The sequence below is a fragment of the Etheostoma spectabile genome, unplaced genomic scaffold (genome assembly GCF_008692095.1).
Source record: "Etheostoma spectabile isolate EspeVRDwgs_2016 unplaced genomic scaffold, UIUC_Espe_1.0 scaffold00007773, whole genome shotgun sequence".
Taxonomy (NCBI): Eukaryota; Metazoa; Chordata; class Actinopteri; order Perciformes; family Percidae; genus Etheostoma; species Etheostoma spectabile.
Genome location: NW_022603520.1, coordinates 11,290 through 30,000, shown reverse-complemented (window position 1 = coordinate 30,000; position 18,711 = coordinate 11,290). Strand labels below are relative to the sequence as shown.

Below are 18,711 nucleotides of genomic sequence, written 5' to 3'. Positions count from 1 at the left end.
CACTGCATCTGACCTCATTTTCCACACACCACTTACACACACACACACACACACACACACACACACACACACACACACACACACACACACACACCTCCGTCACTTGCCTCAACGCTGTGTGTGCTGGTTTGTTTGTGTTGTAGGTGCTTGACCTGTTAGTATTTGTGTGTCTCTGGGCTCAACCTTCTCCTCCTGGCTAACGTTCAGCCTTTTCGGAGCAGGCCCGACCTGGAAAAGACCATTCACGCTTTTATCAGTCCAAGGTTGGACTACTGCAACGCTCTCTGTGTTGGTCTGTGTGTGTGTGTGTGTGTGTGTGTGTGTGTGTGTGGTGTGTGTGTGTGTGTGTGGTGTGTGTGTGTATGTCTCTATGTTGGTCTGTGCAAAATGCTGCTGCTCGCTTTTTAACAAATACATCCAGACGTGCACCCATCCCTCCCGTTCTCTAAACCCTGCGTGGGCTCCCGGTGCGTTTTAGAAGAGATTTTAAGATTTTATTGATCATTTTTAAGGATTTAAATGGTCTCTCACCGGAGTAGTTTGTCTAAAATTTTAACTTTGCGGGAGCACAACAGGTCATTGCGGTCTTCAAATCAGTTGGTTTAGAAGTCCAAGGTCCAGGTATAAATGGTGGGGGGGCATGCTTTTGCAGTTGCCCCCCCCCCCCCCCCCCCCATATCTGTTGAGTCAGGCTTTTAATACGTAGCAGTGGTGTGACAACTTCATTCTTTTGTTCTTTGTGACCTTTTCTGATTGACTGTTTTCTACGTTCACTCTTTCTATTGGATGATGTGCTTTTTACTCTTATTTTCTGATGTTAAGCACTTTGGACCCCGCTGGTTGCTGTAAAGTGCTACATCAATACATTTGATTGACTGTGAGACATCCAGAGTGAGACATCTCACTTATCTTCCGACAAACATCAGTAGGGTCATATTTTTACGTTACTGTAAATATGGTTAATTCCACCACGTGGGTTTGTCGTCATCTGAAGTAAAGAAATTACTCGATAAAGGAATCGATGAGCCCAAGCTGCCGGCTGAACACACACCTGAAGCTGAGGTTTCGTCTGCGAACCGAAGAGCTTGCTTGACACCCTCCAAGCGTCCGTCGCTTTGAAGGGAAGCCAAATGGCTCGGCTCCACGCCGCTGATCTCATCCACTCTGCCAAAGTCTGAATATTAAAACACATAATGCATGCAGTTCCCCCTCTCTTGCATTTTCCCGTAGTTCTTGGTCGTGCACGGTGCACTACGTGCTGATTTAGATGTGGGTGTCAGCCAAGCTGCCCTCAGGCGGTTTCACCCTCGCGACCCATTTTTATGGAGGCCCTGCTCACCCCCCCCCCCCCCCCCCCCCCTCACACACACACACACACACACGCTGTCAGCCCGATGCTGCCGGGCCGACCACACAGCAGTCAGGTGATCGTGGTCCCGGACCCCAGAATCACTCGCCTCCAAAGTGCTCTTCTGCTACATGGAGAGTCCCAACTGGGATTTTTTTTTTTTCAAAATCTGTCACACTATTAAATTAGTCCTCACAAGAATTATTGGCATTATTGATTTGGTTACAAGACAGAAATGGATGCAACCTTGCACAAACCAAATTGCAATTATTGTTTAAAAAGTTTAAAAAACTTAGATGCAGACACAGCCATGTGGCAGCAACGGAGGCAGGCAGGATGTCCACCAAATGATAAAGATTAGAAAATGCACCATTCATATATATGTCGTTACGGAAAGTAAAACGATGATTACTGTCAGGGAGATAGATAGATGGATAGATAGATAGATAGATAGATAGATAGATAGATGGATGGATGTTGACGGCTGCTGTATAAGGGTGTGAAGATCCTCGTATGGAGGAGGTCGGGGGGGGGGGGTGTCTTTCATGCCGAGAAGCGGAGTTCATGTCCCGGAAGTTAACCTTCGTGTCGTCTTCCCGTCAAAATTGAAAATCAACACTTTTGTTGAGTCTTTTTTATCAACTTTTTAAACTTTTTCTTTCATTTTTGTCCCATTTTTCAACACTTGACGCTTTTTTTCAATGTTTGTCACCTTCTTTTATGTTTTCAACACTACGTAACACTAACTTATTAACTTATTGGAATTCATGGTCAATAAACCTCATTTATAGGGAATTATACCTACTGTTTGAGTTAGAAAAGCAGAAATTAGGAATTATTGAGACTAAAAGTAAAGGAATGGATGTTGATGATAATCACAGACTGGAATATGTCAACTTTTACTCAACACTATTTCAACAACACTTCAATTTGTTTTACAATGCTATAAAATAGAATAAGACCCAAAATTAATGAAAGTAGAGATTTGTACTTGGCAAAGAGCGTTGGAATCAGTCATGTTATTTTGGGGAATTAAAAAGAACATTGATATAGGACAACATGAGGACAACATGAAGACAACATGAGGACAACATGAGGACAACATGGGGACAACATGAAGGCAACATGAGGACAACATGAGGACAACATGAGGACAACATGAGGACAACATGAGGACAACATGAGGGCAACATTAGGACAACATGAGGACAACATGAGGACAACATGAAGGCAACATGAGGGCAACATGAGGACAACATGAGGGCAACATGAGGGCAACATGAGGACAACATGAGGGCAACATGAGGACAACATGAGGGCAACATGAGGGCAACATTAGGACAACATGAAGACAACATGAAGGAAACATGAGGACCGCATGAGGACAACATGAAGACAACATGAGGACAACATGAGGACAACAAGGAGAAAACACAAGAAACACAGGAAATGGGTGATCATGTCCTGGGGGTACCCTACTACTTATATTAAGGTGTCATGGTTAGTTTTGTTTTATTTTATTACTTGTTCTGTTTCTTTGGTTTTTTCGTTTTCCTCTCTCCTGTCTGAAGCCAGCTGATCACACACACCTGCCTCCCATCTGCAATCATCAGTCCTGCCTACCACACCTGCTCCCGCTGTTCACACCTGCCTGCCATCATCATCAACCTCCGCGTGTCTACCCCGGCTCTTCACCCACCCTCCACCTGATCCCTGCTTCTGCTACATGGGTCCCGGTCCTACCATGATCCATCTCTCCCGAGCCCTCACCTGTCCTCCTGTCCTCCTGTCCTCCTGTCCTCTGCCTCCCTGCTCCCGGTGTCCATCTTCTCGCTCCCACATTTCCCACAATAAAAACCTTTCCCTGTGAGCCCTGCATTTGGGTCCGTCCTTCTGTCCCGTGATCTCATGATCTTTTTTCTAATCTTAGCTAATTGTTTTGGTGCCTAAACTTAACTGAAAACCTTTAGCCGAGAAAAGATGACTGTGTGCTGGGTACAGCCGACAGGTAAGTTTAGACTAGTTAATTTCAGGAAAAAGATTATGAAACCCCTACTCTCCTGTTTTAACCTTTTAATAAAAGCCATACAAATAAATAAAAAATAAAAAAAACTGGGTGAACGTCTATCCCCAGTTTTCCCCAGGATGTGAACTCCACTCCCCAGCTTGAATAATAAATACGTGGAATACATTCAAATTGCATTACATGTCATTTAGCTGAAGCTTTTGTCCAAAGTGACTTCCAATTAAATCAACCTTGAGACAGCAAGTAGTAAGTGCAAGTACATTAGCTACACATAAGCTATATATATATATATATATATATATATATATATATATACATATATATATATATATATAGTTGGATGATATGTGATTATAGCCTGCGGAGGAAGCTGTGGAGGTTTTCAGCCGTCCTGATGTCGATAGGGAGCTCATTCCACCATTTAGGAGCCATTTAGGAGGACTTTGACGTGAGGGGGCAGCAAGCCGGTTGGTTGATGCATAGCGGAGTGGGGGGGCTGGGGTGTAGGGTTTGGTGTCCTGGTTGTAACCTGGGGCTGATCCGTTCGTGGCCCTGTATGCAAGTACTAGTGTCTTGAATCGGATGCAGAGAGCAACTGGTAACCAGTGAAGAAAGCGAAGGAGCGGTGTAGAGCAAGAGAACTTGGAGGGGTTGAAGACCAGTCGAAGTGTTAAGTCCTGAATGAGTTGCAGGGGTTATGACGCATGCAGGCAGGACGTAGATGCAGTAGTCGATAGACGAGAGATGACTAGCCTGCGCCAGAACCTGCGCCAGAACCTGAGCCAGAACCTGAGCCAGAACCTGAGCCGCCTTCTGCGTTAAAAGGGGACGTACTTCGGATTTGATGCAGCATGTATCCACACGATCGTGTAGTTTCAGCAATGTTGGCACAGCACACATAACTTTTTGTAGCTATTAGCACGAACGGTACATTAGAAAGCTGTGTGTGTGTGTGTGTGTGTGTGTGTGTGTGTGTGTGTGTGTGTGTGTGTGTGTGTGTGTGTGTGCGTGCATGTGTGCGTGCATTCGTGCTGACAGTCAGCCAGTCTGTTTTATCAGAGCTCAGTCTTTCATCTCTGCAGCAGGCCTGAACGCATCAGGCAGACTGGGTGACACTTACACCCAGGGGTCCCTGAACACACCAGCGCCCATCCCCCACACTTCAGCCACAAAACCCTCAAATCAGATACTTCCACCACATAATGAGAATCAGAAAAGCATTTATACCCACAGAAAGTTACACTTAGGTAGACTTTGCATACACAAACAGACAAACAGACATATTAAACATGAATAAGAATAAGAGACAGAAACTAAAACACACAAACCTAAAAATGACCTCACTTTTTTGGTTAAAACCCTGTCAGTATGTAGCAAGTACAAGAACACACACACACACACACACACACACACACACACACACACACACATATATACAAGCTGTTGATTTCTTTCTTAATCTTGTGTGCAGTAGATACACACACACACACACACACACACACACACACACACACACACACACTCTTAAAACTACATAAATACCTCAAACACACACGCAGGCTCTCCAACTGCCTCTTACTCTCTTGTGAACGTACACACACTCTCTGCAGCTCTGTTCTTTTGCAAATGCTAAAATCTCTCTGGTTCTCACACACACACACACACACACACACACACGCTATCAGCGTCAGTTGCTAGTTTTTAGCCGAAAGCAGGCTCATTTTAGCTGATATTACGGTTAATACAAGCATGCATTACGCTCCCAAACAACTAGTTCAGTTAATGAAAAAGATCGAGGTTGGGATTAAAACACGATTAATGTAATTGAGTCTTTCCTTTGTTTGCGTTGACTTTTTAAAGTATTTGTTAACCCTCGTGTTGTCCTTCCGTCAAAACGTTTCATCGATGTTTTTAACTTTCTCTTGCGTTTTTGTCACTTTTTTTCAACACTTTTGATGCTTTTTTTCAATGTTTGTCACTTTTTTGACGTTTTCAACACTACGTAACGCTATCTTATTAACTTCAGTTTTACAGTTATTTTTGGAATTCATGGTCAATAAACCTCATTTATGGGAAATTATACCTACTGTTTGAGTTAGAAAAGCAGAAATTAGGAATTATTGAGACTAAAACTAAAGGAATGGATGTTGATGATAATCACAGACTGGAATATGTCAACTTTTACTCAACACTATTTAGAAAACGCTATAAAATTGAATAAGACCCAAAATTAATGAAAGTAGAGATGTGTACTTGGCAAAGAGCGTTGGAATCAATCATGTTATTTTGGGGAATTAAAAAGAACATTGATATAGGACAACATGAGGACAACAAGAGGGCAACATGAAGACAACATGAAGACAACATGAAGACAACATGAGGACAACATGGGGACAACATGGGGACAACATGAGGACAACATGAGGACAACAAGAGGGCAACATGAAGACAACATGAAGACAACATGAAGATAACATAAAGACAACATGGGGACAACATGGGGGCAACATGAGAACAACATGAGGACAACATGAAGACAACATGGGGACAACATGGGGGCAACATGAGGACAACATGAGGACAACATGAGGACAACATGAGGACAACATGAGGACAACATGAAGACAACATGAGGGTTAAATCTGTAATTTTACTTTCACTTAAGTGTTTTTTTTTAGGTATTGTACTTTGCTTTTACTTCTACTAAAAGGCAATGTTTTGTCATACTTAATGAACTTAGCATCACATGTGGAACCTGCAGGGAGAGAAGTAACATCTGATTTAAACCTAAACCATCTTTTTCTAAACTTAACTAAGCATTTTTTGTGTCTAAACCTAACCAAACGTCCATTTCACAACATTTACGTGTTAAAAACCCTGACATTTACGTTCAAAAGCTGTGAGCGCTATGTGCTCTGGTTAAGATATGAGGTTGTGTTTCCTGCTACTAATTTATGAAATGCTCTTGTGGGGTTGCTTTAAAGAAAAAGGAACAAACGATATCGTTGTAGGGTTTGGAGAACTTGTCGGTTCATGTTGACGCAGACACTTGACGGTGGATAGTTCCTGTTCAAGATTATACTTTATTGCTCAGAGCTTTCAGGCTTTACTGAGCTTCATCCACGCGTAAAGATAATGTGTAAATATATGTGTTTGTGTGTTTAAGAGCTGCGGGGCGGTCACACTGATTCCTGTAACGTGTACATCCGTGGACGTATTTGTTTTTAAAGCCCCAATGGCCCGGATACATGCTCACAGGCCCGTGCATGGCCGTGACAACAGGTATTAGGGGATAATTTGAGCATGAAGCTTAATGGAGCTCGAGTAACGAGGCCCAGAGCCGGGGTCCTGCCTGTCTCTCCCATCACGTCAGGCGGGCCGGTGGCCCGGTGGCTCCATCACCCTCCGACACCTGCAGCGTCTTCGTAATGTGGAAGAAAGTCCGCTGCTTTTCCACCTTGCTGCCTCAGAACAATAGGGCACGTTTAAGCCCCCATGCACATTGTGGAAACAACACCGCAGAGGGCGAGTTCTTTAATGGGATTATGCTCGCGGGATGAGGATGAAGCAGTAAAGTCACTATAATCCACAGTCAAGAACGTCCGAGCTGGTTTATGGTTTAATATTAAAGAGAAACTTACAGGCAAAACAATCTGTAAAGTAGTGTGCAGCATTTAATTTACCGAGGATATGTGTTAGGTTTATTAAAAAGAAAAGGCTGAATGGAGAAGATTTAAGAGGAAGATTAAATACTGCGAGGAATCAAGCAGAGTAGAAGCAGATGCAAGCTGCGTTTTGTTCCAAAATGAAAACGGAGCGTCCTCCAAAAAATGACCCTATAAGGGCGTGTTCACACCAACACAGTAGACTTCGTATTTCACAGTTGCTGCTTTCCATCAGATTGTTGATGGAAAGCAGCCGACATTTCCGAGCACACTTAAAGGTCCGTTGCGTGGGAATTTCTCCCGTCTAACGTTGAAAAAGCAGGATCTATGACTTATTTTGACTACTAGTTGAGATCAGAGGAATGAAAGCGATCAGTTGTGTTTGCAAAGAACGTTGGAAGGAATCCAATCCATTTTTATGGTAATTTGGTTAAGAAGAAACTCATATTTGAAGATGGATGAAGACGTGGGTGACATCTTGGCTTTTTTTTAAAGGCTACAGTAGCTGTAATACGTACTTTGAACTGCGTGCTGAGAGACAGCTGTTTGCAATGTATGATCACGCAGTTCAAAGTACGTATTACAGCTACAGTAGCCTGCAAAAAAAGCCGAAATGTCACCCTATACGTCTTATAATATTAGGGATAATTCTATATAAATGAGAGTTGATGACCATAAATTCCAAAATGTAGTGTAAAACTAGTAAGGTGGAGGTAATGAAAACTAAAAGAAATCTGAAAAAGGGACAAAAAACACCAGTTTCCTGCTGTTTTCTCCTTAACTTCTCCAGGACATGAACACCTGTTTCCTGGTGAAAGTCTTGTGTTTTCTCCTTAACTTCTCCAGGACATGAACACCTGTTTCCTGGTGAAAGTCTCGTGTTTTCTCCTTAACTTCTCCAGGACATGAACACCAGTTTCCTGGTGAAAGTCTTGTGTTTTCTCCTTAACTTCTCCAGGACATGAACACCTGTTTCCTGGTGAAAGTCTTGTGTTTTCTCCTTAACTTCTCCAGGACACGAACACCTGGTTTCCTGGTGAAAGTCTTGTGTTTTCTCCTTAACTTCTCCAGGACATGAACACCTGTTTCCTGGTGAAAGTCTGGTGTTTTCTCCTTAACTTCTCCAGGACATGAACACCTGTTTCCTGAAGAAAGTCTTGTGTTTTCTCCTTAACTTCTCCAGGACATGAACACCTGTTTCCTGGTGAAAGTCTCGTGTTTTCTCCTTAACTTCTCCAGGACATGAACACCTGTTTCCTGGTGAAAGTCCTGTGTTTTCTCCTTAACTTCTCCAGGACATGAACACCTGTTTCCTGGTGAAAGTCTTGTGTTTTCTCCTTAACTTCTCCAGGACACGAACACCTGTTTCCTGGTGAAAGTCTTGTGTTTTCTCCTTAACTTCTCCAGGACACGAACACCTGGTTTCCTGGTGAAAGTCTTGTGTTTTCTCCTTAACTTCTCCAGGACATGAACACCTGTTTCCTGGTGAAAGTCTTGTGTTTTCTCCTTAACTTCTCCAGGACACGAACACCTGGTTTCCTGGTGAAAGTCTTGTGTTTTCTCCTTAACTTCTCCAGGACATGAACACCTGTTTCCTGGTGAAAGTCTTGTGTTTTCTCCTTAACTTCTCCAGGACATGAACACCTGTTTCCTGGTGAAAGTCTGGTGTTTTCTCCTTAACTTCTCCAGGACATGAACACCTGTTTCCCCCCGACCTCCTCCCTGCGAGGATCTTCATGCTCTTACTCAGCAGCAGTCAATGTGCTGCACACAGTAATAAATATGTTGATTACTTTACAAATGGATTTACTTTTCAGAGCTGTATGTATGAATGCTTTATGAGAAGAGCCTGAATGAAGTCTTCTCTTCGTCATTAATATAATCTATAACTCTGCTCTCTCTCTCTCTCTCTGCCTCTCTCTCTTTCTCTCCCTCTCTCTCTCTCTTTCTCCCTCTCTGACTCCGTCTCTCTCTTTTTCTCCCCTCCTTCTCTCTCTCCCTTCCCCCCTCTCTCTCTCTCTCTCTCTCTCTCTCTCTCTCTCTCTCTCTCTCTCTCTCTCTCTCTCTCTTCATCCCAGCTGACTTTGTGCTGGCAAGTACATTTTTTTAAAATCATTAAATTCAGCCGTCCGTCACGTTGCATCATCATCAAAAGCTGCGTTCAACGAGGCCGCGTCTTGTTAAACATGTTGCAGCATATCAGGAGCCGGGCTGCGTTCGCTGGTGTAATCTTCTGTGATGTTACGGCGGATCAGACGCTGTGATTTTACATTTAGAGACGAGCGTGTGTTAATGATCTCTTGTGTTTGATCCGTGCTTCTCCGGTTAGTCCTCTGGATTTAACACTTGACTTCCTGTTTGCTGCTGGGTGTCTTCATCAGACTCTTCTGTGTTCAGCAGAGTGAAAAAAAAATCACAACACAAAAGATGCAAAACCCCAATCAGAAACCTCTCACACGTTGCAAAACACCCAAACTTTTTTTCCATTGTTTCTTCTCTTTATCCTGAACACGTTTGAAATCCATGCTGCAGGGGGCGCCCTCTGGCTCACCCGGGAAGGGCGGGCGCCCCATGCAGGCTGGGTCCTTTGCAGGGTTCGGGTCCAACCTGCGGCCCTGTGGTACAGGCCATCCCCCGTCGCTGTCCCACCTTTCCTGTCTATCACTGTCAAATAAAGGGAAAAGCACACAAAAATGTTCTTTAAAATCCTGCTGCAGTCCGGCATGAGAGAGTCTGGTCCGCTGTGACGGTCTTTAGTGAACTCATGTTGTGCTTGTTTTATTCACCTTGACAAGTTTTTTTTCTCTCTGCTTCTGGCACGTCCTGTTCAACGATGTTGTAACTTCCTGAAAGATGCTGTTCCTTCAATATGTAAGAAAAAGACAATTAAAACAATGTGTTGCAGTGATTTTATTCAACATGTAATAAAACATCAAGTTTTTTCTAAACACATAAATAAATAAAACTCTACAATTCATATTTGTTCAATCAAACTGTAAAGAAAATAGCTCTGGGGCCATTTGTGAAAACCAGTAATGCTGTGCCTCCATTTTGGCTCTTGAATTTTACAGGAGTCGAATCTGCAGCCGCTGCTTCGAGGAGTAATCTCTATATATGTGCACCTGCACCCTGCTCATGTGCAAATGATCAAACTGTTACCAGCGCACTACGTGGTGGTGGGACAGACTATACCCTGGAAAACCACGGAAAAAACGATGCCAAAGCAAGGTCAATAAGAAGATAGCGTAGCATTAAGAGTCGCGATTAGTATGAAATCTGCACAGAGAGGTGGGTGGGGGGGTCAAACAACACAGGACGTTCACCCAAGAGACCAGGGATTGTGTCCCGCATGTCACGATTCCTAACCCAACTGTCCCGTTCTTCTTCTCCTAAACCCAGCTGTCCCGTTCTTCTCTAAACCCAGCTGTCCCGTTCTTCTTCTCCTAAACCCAGCTGTCCCGTTCTTCTTTACCTACACTGTAACAAAATTTCCTGTTAAATTACAGTAAACTACTGGCAGCTATAATTGCCAGCTTGATACTGTTATTCTACAGTAAACCTACTGTGATCTACAACAACAGCACATTACTGTAAACATATTACAGTACTAAACTGTATGGCAAAGAAACATTACAGTATTATACTGTCAGCTTTGGTTTTCATTTTACTGTTATTTTACAGTTCCTACAGTATTCTCCATTAACTTATTACTGTAAATATGATCTTCACATTGTTATAAACTACTGATTTAAAGTTTTACAATTAAAAAACAAACCCCTAAAATAATAATAATAATAATAATAATAATAATAATAAAACATAGATGTCACAGAAACGGCTCAGACAAGAGATGGTCTTATAACTTTAGGCATTTATTAAAGTTAAACATGTTCAGTCTACAAAATTCATAAAAACACAAATTTAATTCAGAATGTGAACTATGACAAGTGATGGCTAAAATTACATCATTTGACTTTGTATTTTTGTCCCCAGGTCAAAATAGGTCTGGTTTGACTGTTTCTTGCATTCTATGCAAAGCACAGAGTACAAATTATCCGCCAATTCACATTAATTTAATCTTTCTGCTCATTTGGTTTTCCTTCCTTCACCCAAAGACAACAGTTCACTGCATCAAATGCATATAAAAGCTAACTAAATTACATCAATTCCATTAACAATAAAAATTAAACTGGCTCTCAACAATGGTGGGTTCAACAATGACCCTGGACATCTGAGACAGATGGACTGACCTATGCTGGCTAAATAAAGTCCATCACATTGTTTAGTAGCGTGGTCACATGGTGATTCACCGTTGTTGCCTTTTTGTGGACCAGCTTCCCCGTCTTCCTTTTCCACCACCTCCCCGTGGCTGGTCTTTCTTCCCCTCTCAGGATAAATCCCAATGAGACGCCTAAAATGTAATAGAGAAAGTATATAAGATATTAGGTATGGTAAGTAAAGATCATTTGCATTTAATATGGAACCCTATAACATTAATTGAATAAAAAATTAAGATGTATTTTTCTGATAATGACCCTTGTCTCATAATTATGAAAGAATGATCTCATTTTGATTAATTATTTATGAGAAACAAAACAATCCTGATTCATGATTACAACAGATCAGCTGTTGTCATTATTACAGTATTATTACACTTTGATTTGAGGGTGGCATTAGGAAACACTGTTACAGTATATTTGGAAAGGACACATTGCTCAATGAGAGCACCACAGAGAGTGACATGGCCAGTCTGAACAGCCCCATTCCTTAATTAAGATGGGTGCCAAAAGGAAGCAGGGTACGCTTTAATGAGCAGGAGATAGGTACAACTACTTTAAAAGTTAATACACCAGCATGGCTTATAAAAAAATGACACTTCAATATTTCGGATCAGAGCTTGGAAGAGGGGTAACATACTCAAACAAAACTTACCTTTGAACAAACTCCAGTGTCCTTGCAGCTTCTTCTTGGTATAGTAGATTGAACACATAGCAAGTAGCAAGCCCTGTGATGGTGTGTGTGAGGTTTTATAGATGCCTTCACAAATGACCTGGCTTCCGATGCTGATCATCCAATGTTCCAATGTGACACCATCACCAGCAACTGATGCAGACAACAGAAATATGGGTATAAGGGCCTTTTATGAGGATTTGAAGTTCACAGAAAAAGCCACCACATTTAGATTGTTTTGTTTTTTTGGTTAACTGGTGTTTTCGGTCAATGAGTGTCCACAATTTGAGATAGAAAAGAACGATGAGACAACTACAAACATGACAGACAATGATACAACTTAAGTTTAGGAAACGGATACAGAAAGAGAAATCAGACAAATGGAGAAACATAGAGACAGACGGACTTTGTTCTCTACTCCACGACATGCTTTTATGACACTTACCCAGTAGAATCAGTCGTGGACTGTTGGGGGGTCAGGCTCAACATCGGCTGCTGTGGCAGACATCTGTAGAACATGGACAACAGTATCCAAATTAAGAAAGGAATTGCATGTAAAGTCATTGTAGACACAATAAATAGTGCTAAAGAAACCTTACACCAGCTGAGTCTGCATGTGCCTGCATGTGCAAATGTATTCTTTCTGGTTTTACCACATATGTTGCAAGTTATCATGTTTTCACTACAGGCCTTCACAGCAAAATAATCTTTAAAATACTCTCTCAAGAAAAAATTAATTACAACAACAAATAATCAACTAACTTTTAGCTACTGCATGTTGCATTAGTGCATATTTGAAGCTACGTTTTAGCTTTTTGCATTAACCTGCATAACAAGCTAATCCCTATAAACTCCCATGCACCATTTCACTTGAAAAAGTAAAACAAATGGTAAAATAGAACCTTGTAACCCACCATAGTTAGATCTCACAACAAATCAGATATTAAAGCCAGTTTATGTTAATGTCAGTAATGCGCTTCAACAGAAAGCTCAACTTTTGTCCACATAGCTAGTTGCTAAATGAGAGTAGGCCTAACGTATGCTAGCGTGCGGCACGTACTTTTGACTCAATCTTTTTGGTAAAAAACAGTCAATAAAATGGTAATCCAACACAAAATCACATTAGCATTATGATGACTTTTGCAAGATTCTATTTACCTTGTTAAGAAAGCCACGGAGACAGGATGCATGAGGAAGGGCTGAGGTTGACGAGAGAGCAGTGAAGAAAGCAGCTGGTGAAACATGTGCTCCATCCAGTTTGATGCGGTCAGTTTAAGAGTCCGGATGAAAACAAATTCTTCAACTTCTTGTTATCCTGTCCTCAATCACAAATAAAAACACTGATGGCCTATTTTTAATTTATTTAATTTTTGATTTTGCTCAGATGAACTATAAATCGGACCGAGGATGAAGTCTGATTTAAAGTTAACTGAAAAATAAAATAAAATACTGTATTATACCGTAAGATTATAGGTAGCTTGCTGTAAAAAATAAATAAATACTGCTTTTAACCGTAAGATTTTACAGGAGCTTGCCGTTAATATTTTTTTCCTCAAAGACATCAGAATTTACAGTATTCAACTGTATTAATGGAAAACGTACATTACTGTGCAAAATATCCAGTATTTTTACAGCAATTTGTTACAGTGTAAACCCAACTGTCCCGTTCTTCTTCTCCTAAACCCAACTGTCCCGTTCTTCTTCTCCTAAACTCCAACTGTCCCCTTCTTCTCCTTCTTCTTCTCCTAAACCCAACTGTCCCGTTCTTCTTCTCCTAAACCAACTGTCCCGTTCTTCTTCTCCTAAACCCAACTGTCCCGTTCTTGTTCTCCTAAACCCAACTGTCCCGTTCTTCTTCTCCTAAACCCAACTGTCCCGTTCTTCTTCTCCTAAACCCAACTGTCCCGTTCTTGTTCTCCTAAAACCAACTGTCCCGTTCTTCTTCTCCTAACCCAACTGTCCCGTTCTTCTTCTTCTCCTGAACCCAACTGTCCCGTTCTTCTTCTTCTCCTAAATCCAACCATCCCGTTATTCTTTACCTAAACCTAACCATCCCGTTTGAACCATCTCATTCTTCTTTACCTAAACCCAACTGTCCCCTTTCTTCTCCTAAACCCACTGTCCCGTTCTTCTTTACCTAAACCCAACTGTCCCGTTCTTCTTCTCCTAAACCCAACTGTACCGTTCTTCTTCTCCTAAACCCAACTGTACCGTTCTTCTTCTCCTAAACCCAACTGTCCGTTCTTCTTCTCCTAAACCCAACTGTCCCGTTCTTCTTTACCTAAACCCAACTGTCCCGTTCTTCTTTACCTAAACCCAACTGTCCTGTTCTTCTTCTCCTAAACCCAACTGTCCCGTTCTTCTTCTCCTAAACCCAACTGTCCCGTTCTTCTTCTCCTAAACCCAACTGTCCCGTTCTTCTTCTCCTAAACCCAACTGTCCCGTTCTTCTTCTCCTAAACCCAACTGTACCGTTCTTCTTCTCGTAAACCAACTGTCCCTTTCTTCTTCTCCTAAACCCAACTGTCCCTTTCTTCTTCTCCTAAACCCAACTGTACCGTTCTTTTCCTAAACCCAACTGTCCCGCTCTTCTTCTCCTAAACCCAACTGTCCCGTTCTTCTTCTCCTAACCCAACTGTCCCTTTCTTCTTCTCCTAAACCCAACTGTCCCGTTCTTCTTCTCCTAAACCCAACTGTCCCTTTCTTCTTCTCCTAAACCCAACTGTCCCGTTCTTCTTCTCCTAAACCCAACTGTCCCGTTCTTCTTCTCCTAAACCCAACTGTCCCGTTCTTCTTTACCTAAACCCAACTGTACCGTTCTTCTTCTCGTAAACCCAACTGTCCCGTTCTTCTTCTCCTAAACCCAACTGTCCCGTTCTTCTTCTACTAAACCCAACTGTCCCGTTCTTCTTCTCCTAAACCCAACTGTCCCGTTCTTCTTCTTCTCCTAAACCCAACTGGCCCGTTCTTCTTCTTCTCCTAAACCCAACTGTCCCGTTCTTCTTCTTCTCCTAAATCCAACCATCCCGTTATTCTTTACCTAAACCTAACCATCCCGTTTGAACCATCTCATTCTTCTTTACCTAAACCCAACTGTCCCGCTCTTCTTCTCCTAAACCCAACTGTCCCTTTCTTCTTCTTCTCCTAAATCCAACCATCCCGTTCTTCTTTACCTAAACCTAACCGTCCCTAACCTTTTCTTTTCTCTTCTAACAAAATGAAACTCTTATACATGTTTATTTCTTGAAACAAAAACAATCAAGATGTGAAGTAGAAGTCTTCACGGTTTGCTGTTCTTGAAGCCAGTTGATATTATCATGCACAGTGAGTAAGTGAGTCTGACTGCAGGGGTTAAACAGATAAAGACTTCTTCTGGCAGATCCATGGTCTTCTGTCAACACAGCTCACTGACACCCATCTGAACCTTTGCCATCTTTTGTCTTGGACAGAAACCACGCACTGACCGTCACTAGGAGGTTGGTCTTGGATCCAGTCGCTGAGGGAAGAAGATGATGTTAGATCAAGGCTGATAGATTTAAGATTCAAAGTGTTCAGGAATGTGTCTCTTACCTTTCAGTCAGATCACTTCCATCGATCCACTTCCATCTCCCTCCTTCAGCTCTCAGACCAGTCCAGTATCCAACAGTTTCAAATAAAACAAGCTGGGAGAACTGAGTGCATTCTGGCAAGATGAACAGTTATCAGATATTTAAACACTATACTTAAATATATACACTGATTTACATACAGTACAGTGTTCAGACCTAGCAAAAACCTATTTCAGTTTAATAGTTGCATCATAAAAGTTGCCAGGTTTCTAATTACCTGTTCACCTTGACTGTCTACAACAACCAAATCTGAACTCCGTGCTCTGCAGTCTTCTCGAGCTTCTTCCCAGGTTTTCAGATCAGGAGGACCAGCAAACAGATAGCAGCTGGACCCGATGAGTCTCCAGTCCTTCTGACAAGGTCTACATAGTCTCTCTGAAACTACAGAGAGCAACCAATACACAGCATCACTACTCTGGGATATTATTATTATTATGGTTATTATGGATCTCATTATTGTGTTCTTAACATACCGTTCTGTACTTTGGGGCAGTATTCATCGATGCTCCACTGAGCTCGACTGATGTTTGGTATCGGTCCTGTACAGTTCTTCCGCTCCGTCTCCAGCTCCTGGTTTCGTGTCTCCAGCTCCTGGTTTCGTGTCTCCAGCTCCTGGTTTAATGCGGTCAGGACTGTGATCGGTTTTTCGGAGATACTGTTGTTGAGGTTGCAATTGGTAACTGCAAAATAGAAAATTAGCTGGTGACACACATTATAATAATAGAAATCACATGTTTCAGATCTATCTGAAAACAATAGTCGGTGTCCATATGAACATTAAAACTGAGTTTTAGTCCCCTGATCATTCCTCCTGTTCATCCTGGAGAATAATCTTTCTAATTCACTAAGAGATGGAGGACAACGTTCTATTTCAGCATCTTTAAATATCTTCTTTGTGTTTCTATAACTCTGCAGCATTAAACTTGTCTTGGAAAACACAAAGTCTAGTCGTAGTCTTGCATTGTAAGACTCTGCAAGATCTCCAGTCTTTGCATATAATGACATCTCTAACGTTGGATGTAAGATGACTGTCTTCAGAAGTTAGACGGTGTCAGACTTTTCAAAGTCTTCTAGTGTATGTTAGGCATTAGGTTACCCCTGAACACTCTTTAGTGTAGTCTGCCTCTCCACAAGTGGCCTCTTGTTGCTCTGTTTATAGGTTATTTTGGGCTGAATTCTTATGTTAAAACATGTTTTAACATTTCTATCAAGGCTGTTGTGGTTTGTGTTTTTATTCCCTGTAATTTGCTCAGTTTTCTGTTTCCTGTCTCAAGGCATAGTCTGTGTTTCCTCCCTTGTCTAGTTGTCCTGTCTTGTGGTCTCACGTGAGTGTCTGCATGTCCTGTTTTATTTTGATAGTCTGGTTTGACTTCCTGTGTTTCCCGCCCCTGTGATTGCCTAATGTTATTCACCTGTTTCCCAACCCTTGTGTCCCTTGCCTTGTTTCCTCGTTACCCCGTGTATTTAGTCTTTGTCTTCTTGTCCATGTGTCGCCGTGCTTCCTCATGTTATCCCTGGATTTCCTTTTGTCTCAGTTTCCTGGTTTTTTGATCTAAGTTTGTTTTTTTGGACTCACTGTTCTGATTTTAAGATTCTCTAAGAATTTTTTGCCCTCTGCAGTCTGGACTTCCTTTGCTGGTGTGTACCTTGTTTTTTGGATCAAATAAAACCCTTAAACTCAGCTTTTTCCTGTCTGCTCTCTGCATTTGGATCCACTATTCCATGCAACCCGTAACAAAGGCTGTTTTAACCTGTGTTGTCTTCCCGGGTCAAAAACTGACAAATAATAGAAAATCTTTTTGAATTCATGGTCAACAACCCTCATTTATATAGAATTATCCCTAATATTTGAGTTAAAAAGCAGGAATTATGTATTATTTAGACTAATAGTTAAGATCTGAGGAACAAAAAGGGATCTGTTGTATTTGCAAAGAGCGTTGGAAGGAATCCAATCCATTTTTTTTTGTAGTAATTTGGTTAAAAGGAAACTCATATTTCAGATAGAGAATTTTTTTTAAAGGTGTCAAATTTGACCCGAGGCCAACAGGAGGGTTAAGATATATCTATCTCTTACATCATATCTGTGTGCCTTTCTCTCTATTTTCTCCAATAAACATTCTTCACATAGTATTTCCTTGGGTGATGTTGTCAGTTCCTTTATTCTAATTTCCTCCTTATTGGGGAGCCTTGCCACATTTGCACAGAGTCAGTATGAAGAGGAGGAAGGATTACACCGAGCAAAAACTGTTTCTATGAACATCTGGCCATCAGACAGACTTGATAAAATGTGAACTTGTCCTTTAAATAACAACAACAAGTTAAGACGGTGGTACTCACAGTAGATACGGAGGCCCATGATGACCAACAGTATCAGCCAACACACTGCTATGGGTAGAAAAGTCTGAAAGAAGCAGCGAACCCACTGGCCTGAGAGAGAAAAAGGAAGTCAGTTAGACTATCATTATTAATAAATCTCATGTTTAACAATATTAGATGTCTTAAATGGACCTGGGCGAGCGGCCATTTTCTTCCCAGTGCGTGCTGGAGCATTAGCATAGTTAGCTGCTGCTTCTTCCTCCATTTCCTCTGAAAGACAAACGTCAAACACAAATGTAGACAACATCCTGCCACATAGAATATAGTAGATTTACATACAGACACATAACATCAGAGTATTTATAATTACGATGTCGTCCTGTGGAGGTCTGATCATCCTGAACAGATGTGTAAAGTCCTGCTGCAGTCCTGTATGAGAGCTATTAGGAGGGCGTCTGCTCCGCTGTGACAGTCTTGGTGAACTTCTGCTTCTCGCCCATCCTCATCAATGATGTCACTTCCTGGATGATGTTTTGTCCTGACGTTGAGTCAGCATGATGTGTAGTATGACAACATCGTAGTTTGAGCAAATGAATGGGAATTCATTCTATTCCACAGAATGTTTTTAAGTTATTACATTTACTGATTTGTGTTTTCATATCCTGATGTAACCTTGTGGGAGACAACATTTCCCTTTTGGAATATGTACCAGTCTAATTGTTTGACATAAATATTCAAATGCAGTATGCATGTCAGGAGTGGGGGGAAAAATCGAGTTTTTATTGATTCTGGGACCATG

General features: G+C 41.7%; 1 protein-coding gene and 1 long non-coding RNA gene across 2 annotated transcripts in view; both read right to left on the bottom strand.

Annotated features, from left to right (window-relative positions):
- The window catches only part of LOC116678697 (uncharacterized), a 15,712-nt gene extending 1,050 nt beyond the window's left edge, over positions 1-14,662 (bottom strand). Inside the window, exons 1-3 of the long non-coding RNA XR_004329376.1 lie at positions 14,271-14,662; positions 10,406-10,511; positions 4,699-4,702 (exon numbers count right to left, since the gene is read on the bottom strand). This is a non-coding gene — a long non-coding RNA (uncharacterized LOC116678697). The remainder of the gene's footprint in view (positions 1-4,698; positions 4,703-10,405; positions 10,512-14,270) is intronic.
- A 677-nt stretch (positions 14,663-15,339) lies between these two features.
- On the bottom strand, positions 15,340-18,219 carry LOC116678698 (CD209 antigen-like protein E). The gene is made up of 7 exons (XM_032508454.1): positions 18,105-18,219; positions 17,934-18,023; positions 16,070-16,276; positions 15,814-15,977; positions 15,661-15,670; positions 15,559-15,628; positions 15,340-15,484 (listed from the first exon to the last, which is right to left on the bottom strand). Exons 1-7 carry the CDS (start codon positions 18,217-18,219, stop codon positions 15,340-15,342), a joined length of 801 nt encoding a protein of 266 aa, XP_032364345.1.
- Between the last annotated feature and the right edge of the window lie 492 nt (positions 18,220-18,711).